The sequence below is a fragment of the Gavialis gangeticus genome, unplaced genomic scaffold, assembly GCF_001723915.1.
Source record: "Gavialis gangeticus isolate Ggan-Ray unplaced genomic scaffold, GavGan_comp1, whole genome shotgun sequence".
NCBI lineage: Eukaryota > Metazoa > Chordata > Crocodylia > Gavialidae > Gavialis > Gavialis gangeticus.
This window is the reverse complement of record NW_017729022.1, coordinates 163,661,023-163,668,554: the sequence shown is the minus strand read 5'-3', so window position 1 is coordinate 163,668,554 and position 7,532 is coordinate 163,661,023. Positions and strand designations below refer to the sequence as shown.

Genomic DNA, 7,532 nt, shown 5'->3' with positions numbered 1-7,532 from the left:
CCAGAGGAGGGCCACTCGTATGATCAAGGGACAGCAGGGTAGGTCCTATGAGGAAAGGTTGCGGGACCTGAACCTGTTCAGCCTTCAAAAGAGAAGGCTGAGGGGGGATCTTGTGGCCTGTTATAAACTGGTTAGGGGGGATCAGCAGGCACTGGGGGAGTCCCTGTTCCCCCAAGCGCCGCAAGGAGTGACCAGGAACAACGGTCACAAGCTGGCAGAGGGAAGGTTTAAGTTGGACATCAGGAGGCGCTACTTCACGGTCAGGGCGGCTAGGGTCTGGAACCAGCTTCCAAGTGAGGTGGTGCAGGCTTCCACCCTGGGGGTTTTTAAGAGGAGGTTGGATGACCACCTTACTGGGGTCGTTTGACCCCGGTGCTCTTTCCTGCCATGGCAGGGGGTCGGACTGGATGATCTGCTCAGGTCCCTTCCAACCCTAGAAACTATGAAACTATGGCCCAGTTCTGTATCCCCAGGTAGAATGGCCATCTGTTGTTAAGCTTTGTGCTGTCTTATGTAACCTGGACTGTGGTTTTGCTGGTGCACACCCACTGGTAGCATGTAAATGATGTAGCCCCAAAAGCCATTATCCAACTTTTATTATTTTACTGCAAACTTTTATAAAACGTGGTGTTTAATAATTAGGGTTACAGTTCCACTGGTTAAAAATGTGTGCAAAATTGCATTCACTTCATGCACACACAGATATTGCAGGTCTACAGGTGGATCCACAGATATTGCTTGTGCAGTCATATTAATTAGTGCACTCCTTTTTTTTTCTGTGCGCGCAGCTGCAGGCAAGAAGTGTTGTAAATCAGGTCCCTAAAATTCGAAAGGTCCACATGTCATTCAGCCTGCACTGTTATAAATAGAAGTGTTTTGTAAAAAGCTTTGCTTTGCTCTACTTACTCTAGAGCAGGGGCGGGCAAGTATTTTGGGAGGAGGGCCACTTACTGAGTTTTGGCAAGCCATCGAAGGCCGCATGATAGGCAGCCAGGGGCAGATAAATACTAATTTTCTAAATTTTTTAGGGGTCCCGCAGGCTGGATGGAATGGGCTGGTGGGCTGTATCCAGCCCCTGGGCCGCATTTTGCCCACCCCTGCTCTAAAGCCATCCATGCAAAGAGTCACTGAAGGTACAGTACATACATTCTCACTCTGCGTGCCCCTTGGTAGCATGCTGTCTGGTCAGCATTAGCAGACAGCTGTCTTGCAGTGCGTGCAAACTCATTTTTATCTTCTCAACTTCCAGTAAACAATTTTTCAAATCCCTTTGTCCTAAGAGAAGTACTGGTACTCTGTTCGTGCCAGAGGCTCATGCGGTAAGACAGGGCTCCCTGCTTTTCCCATTCTAAAAACAAAATGAACATGAATTAATTTAAATTATAATAACAAGATATTCTGTTCATTTACACTTTCCAGGAACAAAAGCCTTTACGTTCAAAGAGAATAGCTGGCCTTTTTAGTCATGATTTACGATATTAAACTCTGTTGATTCAAAAACACCTTTCTAAACTAGGATCCTGGCAGGTTATCACTTTTCAACCAGAGTCCTGGTGGGTAGCAGATACTGTTTTTTGGCATCATATGCCATTGCTAGAATGATGGATTACTGAATCCAATTTTTTTCATCTACTTTATGGGAGGAAAAAAAAATACCAACAGCATAAATTGTGCCCATAAGGTGGTATCAGCCAGAAAAGAATTTTCCCCAGCCAGTTTTAAGAGTCCACATTTCATCTTATGTGTCAGCATTGGACATGCTCTCATTGGAGATCTATAGAGCATGCAGAAATATGCACTAATGTTTTGGTATATCGCTGTGGCTCCTGCCAGAGTTTTTTGTTTCTTGCACTCCAAGTGGCAGTTCCAGAAGCCAAGCAGATGTTCTTTTGCTTAGAAGGTGAAATCGCATCTATGAGATTTACCTCAGCAGCACAGTGTGTTTGCAGCCCAGTACTCCATTTCTGAGATCCTGCCGTCGAGGCATCAGAATGCAGCAAGCATTCCAGGCATGGCTCTCCCTCCACACTATTTATGGTTGTTTCATATCATGTGCCAGGAGGCTTGATAGCTGGACCAGAAGTCAGCAGACAGAAAACTCCTATATCTTCCTGATAAGATCCATGCCTGGAGGATCCTGACTCCTACCACCAAGTCTGCAATCCCTGTGGGGTTGTCAGCACTTCTCTGCTTGCTTACAATTGCTCCTCTGCTATCAGGTTGTTAAGCTTGTAGTCTGAACACAGAGACAAAGCTATCATTAAATTTGATTTTTTTTTTTTAAAGAGAAATGCATGTTGTTGCTGTGCCATAGGGCCCTAATCCAAAGATCACTCTGGATGCGCACTGTGTGCTAGGGTTGTCTGACCCCTGCAGTCTTTCCTGCCCAGGGCAGGGGGGCTAGACCCAATGATCTCACGAGGTCCCTTCCAGCCCTAAGCTTCTGTGAATAGGAAAAAAGATTCCCACTCACTTCAGCAGGCTTTGGATCAGTCCCATATTATGTTCAGATTTAATCCAATAATAAAACCAGATGTGAATATAGATATGCATATATGTACAGAACCAGATCAAGGGAGATGTTGAGCATCTGAAATGCCAGTTGATTTCAAGGACTGTTCAGCAGTTACCTGGATTTGGCGCACAGATTTTACCTGTCGTGCTCAAACGAAAGTGTTGGATATTACTGAATAGGAAACAGACCAAGAACTAGATTTGAAAAGGAAGAAAGGACCCTTTGAGTGCAGCAGAAATGTAATTGTACAACTATGCCATGAATGTGTAGTATTTAGCTGCAAAAGGCAAACATTCCAAATTAAGTGCTGTTTCAGTAGTAGAAGCTAAACTGCCTGACTTCTCTAAAATTTATATGAAGCCCTATACTTCAGACATGGTACCTACTTATTCTTGTCAGAATTATTGATTGCTGCTTATAGCATTGTCTGCCAGCCCCTTGATATTTATGACTATGTCAGCATTTCTATTATAAATCTCTTTCTCTGGGATTTATATCTTTGTCATAAAAATTTGCTCCAAGCTAAAGCTTGGAATTAGAAGGTTGCAGTCCTGGGCGCGTGCATGCATGTGTGTTTATGCGTGCACATCTTGATCTGGTTTTGCTTTTGTATGCTTTTATATATAGTTGTTAAAAATTGCTGTAATTGGTTCATCTGATTCTTGTTTTTATCTGCTAAAATGTTGTTTAAAATGTGTTTTAGCAAGTATTACTAATAAAATGCTATTTTTTATTTTTCCCATTTTTAAAGTGATTTTTAAATTATCTGAATATGAAGATTTTTTAGAGTTCTTTTATAAGATGTCTTGTTAATAAAATATTTAAAATATACAATTTACCTAAAATGTTGTGAATTATGTATAAAATAAAAGATTAATGCTTCGAGATAATGTACCAGTACGTTGGAATTATTACACAATGTAGGGTATGTAAGTCTTTTTTCAGGACTTTGATTTTAGATTGCCTAGTCTGTTACAGGGCAATACACTACATATCTTTTTACAAGATCTGTTATGTCAATTGTGTGTTGAATAAAGGCCTGAGTATGGATTTACATAATTTACACTAGAAAAAAACATTCATTGTGCCATATATACTGAGCAGCAGACTGCAACCACCATCCTGAAAACACATATTGATAAAAGAAGAGTAAACTAACAAAACAAAGCTTGCTATGCTATTTCTGTCTTTCGTAGCTGGCCAGCAAAAGGTATTTCAGACTGGTGTATGATGAGTATAACTGCAACTTTAAAGGAGATCCACATGAAAGTAGGACATTTTAGAAATAATTGTTCTCCATTATAAATTAAGACAGGATCAAAACGGCTAGAATCTTAGGACAGTTCAGACTAAGACTTGTCAGAGTCATCTTTCTGATGCTTTCAGTGGACTTTGAAACAGATCCTTGAAAATACATTTACCTTTCTGAGCCACGCACTGCTTTATATTGATTTTCCTGCAGTAACAGGAAATGACATTGTGGTTTCTCTGAAACTGCTGGTCTTTGTTCCCCGCTGCATCCATGGATAACTATTTAACACGTCATTTGGGAGAATCTTGGGGAAGTCCTTTGTTCAATGTCCAAGCCCTTTAACTCATGGCAGAAGAAGAGCACTTGGAAGCCTGGAAGGGTTAATATCTTACGCTGATTTACAATAATCATTATAATAATTTTATCCCAAATTTGGAGTACAGTGAAAGCTTAGGAGTAAAGGGTTTTATTACAGTCTTTTACATTTAAAAAAATTGTACTAACAGCTGCCATAGAAAAGGTTGGCCTTATCCATGTTTTTTCTGATTCCCAGGTTACTGTTGGTGGAGAGGAATGGCACTACATAGCCACACAAGGACCTTTGCCACACACATGCCATGACTTCTGGCAGATGGTATGGGAACAGGGGGTGAATGTTATAGCCATGGTCACAGCTGAAGAGGTATGTACAATTGCTGAGAGCATTTCTTTCTAAATGTGAAACTCTACCATAATCACTCTTACTCAGTCCAATAATCAATGTTGTTGGGATCCCCCCAGCAGACCTTTTATTGTCTCATTTTCTTCCCTCTGAACACTTGCCTGCACATAATCTAGTGCTGCAAAAAAGAAATTTGTAGCTCTCTAGTATTAGGTTCAGCATGTATTAAAGTTGTGGGTTTTTTTATGTTTTTTGGTATTTTTGTTTGTTTTTTTAAGGAAAAAACAGTAAGGCTTTAGTTTTGTTGGAATAATACTTTGATTTGCCAAACAAAACAGAGAGATTTCCACTGGAATTTGACAACCCTGAACTGCTCTTGGTTAAAATGACACATATTTTCTATCCATCCAAGGCCAGCTCTGCATACCATCGTTCTTATCGGCAGAAAGGAGACCAGAAGCTGCTGTTCCTGTAGAAATGTCCATTAAAAAATCTTTTTATTTGTTTGCCAAGCAAAACAGTTATTTCTATTGTAATCCAAGAAGTATGTGCTATGTTACAAGAACTGGCACAGGTTGCTAACAAACACTGAATTCAGCTTTGTGGCCTGCTGCCGTATGGGAACATAAGGATTGTCATATCACATCAGACCAGGGATCTCACTAGTCCTGTGTCTGATGCTGACCATTACCAGATATTTGGAGAAGAATCCTCATAATAGACAGTTACAGAATAACCTGTCACTAGGGGGAAATTCCTTCTGACATGTTACAGTCAGTGGTTGGCTTATGCCAGAGGTCTGTGTATACATGCCTCACTTTATTTTAGTTTATCTAGTTTATTTTTTATAAATGTTTAATTTCTAGTTCTTCTTCACTCTTGGACTCAGTGATAATCTGAATTCCACAGTGTAACTTTTATAAAATGTTGACTTTAAATTTAATTTCATTAGCTTTCATGGAATGCTCCTTGTTTTTGTGTTGTGAACAAGGATAAGTAGAACTTGGTTTACCTGTGTAAGTAGCCTTATGGACTCGGTTCCTGAGAATTTTGTAACTGTAACAATAGAAGACTAATCATTTTGGTTTTTTGTGTTTTTTTTCCCATTTGTGGTTCAGGAGGGAGGAAGAAGTAAGAGTCATCGTTACTGGCCTAAACTGGGCTCTAAGCACAGCTCAGCCACTTATGGGAAGTTCAAGGTGACAAATAAGTTCCGCACAGATTCTGGTTGCTATGCTACTACAGGTCTAAAAGTCAAACATCTTCTTTCTGGGCAAGAGAGGACAGTATGGCACCTGCAGTATACTGACTGGCCAGATCATGGTTGTCCAGAAGAAGTCCAAGGCTTTTTATGTAAGATTCCCTACTTAATGTGCACATTTTTCAGTCACTTAAAATCTTTCAGAAAAAATCTTATTTACTCTGGATTATAAACGTGCGGTACCGCAGAATTACTGTTGTTGTTTAACATGCATACTTATGGTAGCATCTGGAGATCTCAACCAGGTTGGCTTCCGTTGCAGCAAGCATTACAGAAAGCGATAGAAAATGACAGTCCCTGCTCCAGAGCTGACAACCTGCAACACCAGACATAACAGGATAAGAGAAAGGTCAGCACAAGAGCTGGAGAGATAGGGCAGTGAAGATGATAGAATATGCCCAGTTGTTAGTCAGGAGCAGTAATCACAGTACCTCCTCTGCTTGGTGTGTTATATTGGTGTAGTGGGGGAGGTATGCGGAGAGGTGGAATTCTCTCGTTTTTGTGAAAATGCAGCCACAGTATTTACTTGTATTAATCTAATACTGTCCCTTACTACTTTATTAGCAATTCAAATGCAGTGCCCCAGTAAGTAATGTGTGTTACTTATGTATTATTCTATGTTATGTTACTCTAATCATGCTGAGAACTGCACGCTGCTTGTAATTAATTGCATTACTACTCAAGCAGAATTGTCAGCTGTACCAAGGTATCCTACAAATTATTAATCAAGTTTTCATTCCATACATGCCCTGAACTCCCAACACCCTCCTCTACTGCTAAAAGCTTCTAATTGCTTATCTTGTTGTGTTTTGTTTTGTTTTTAATGCTGTGCCTCTTGTGAAGTTACATATTACACTTAGACCATACTAAGGGCACTTAAAACCCAAGCATCCCACCCAAGCTTGTTAACTCATGCCAAGTGCCGTCTGAGCATCTCTAGATTACACCACTTCAGGGGAGGGTTGGCTCTGGGTTCATGCTACCCAGCTCAGTTTAGAGTAACTTGAGTCTTCTCCACAGTGATAAAAAGAGCATTTGCAGTCCTCTAGCATCCCAGGATGCACTGCTCCCAGGTCCCCCTCTCCTCCAAATCTGGGATGAATCTCAGGAGTCCTGGCTTCTAGCCATCCTTCTGCTTACCAGCGCTCTAATGGCAAGTCAGAACTGTGCAGGGAAGAAATAGTATTAACCATTAAACAGCATGTTCTAACCTTAACACTGCTTAACGTTCCACAGATTTAGTGTGGTCTAAGTGTAACGTGTAACTTCACCCTTATAACACCCCCCCCACAGCTCTTGAAATATTTGTAGTCAGAACATAGCTGTCCCCTTTTCCCTGAAGAGAGGGCACAGTGCAACACAGCCTTGTATGGAATGAACTTGTTTCCATGTGTGCAAAGTAGTCATAAAATGCTAACTTCCTGACTGCAATTGTTTTCCACCAAGTTTGCACAGTGTAGTGGCAAATTGGTCCCAGGAGCTTTGTTTGTGTTGTTCATCCAGCTCCTGCTGGAACAACCTGGAGAGAGGTTCAGCAAAGAACCTGACTAGTTCAGGGGTGGACAAAATGCGGCAGTTGGGCCAAATGCGGCCTGCCAGGCCATTCTGTTTGGCCCATGGGGCCCCTAAAAAATGTAGAAAATTAATATTTATCTGCCCCTGACTGCCTGTCATGCGGCCCTCGATAGCTTGCCAAACTTGACTCAGTAAGTGGCCCTCCACCCGAAATAACTTCTTGCCTCTGCTGTAGTTCTTGTGTATTTAGCCAGGCATCTGAGTCTATCGGTATGCTAAGCATTTATCTATGTATGCTCTCTCTCTCTCTCTCTCTCTCTCTCTCTCT

At 41.2% G+C, this 7,532-nt stretch overlaps 1 protein-coding gene across 1 annotated transcript in view; it reads left to right on the top strand.

Annotated features, from left to right (window-relative positions):
- The window catches only part of PTPN14 (protein tyrosine phosphatase, non-receptor type 14), a 236,816-nt gene that overhangs the window by 216,217 nt on the left and 13,067 nt on the right, over window positions 1–7,532 (top strand). Inside the window, exons 16-17 of the mRNA XM_019516448.1 lie at window positions 4,321–4,449; window positions 5,547–5,781. Coding sequence (XP_019371993.1) covers window positions 4,321–4,449; window positions 5,547–5,781 — 364 coding nt within the window. The remainder of the gene's footprint in view (window positions 1–4,320; window positions 4,450–5,546; window positions 5,782–7,532) is intronic.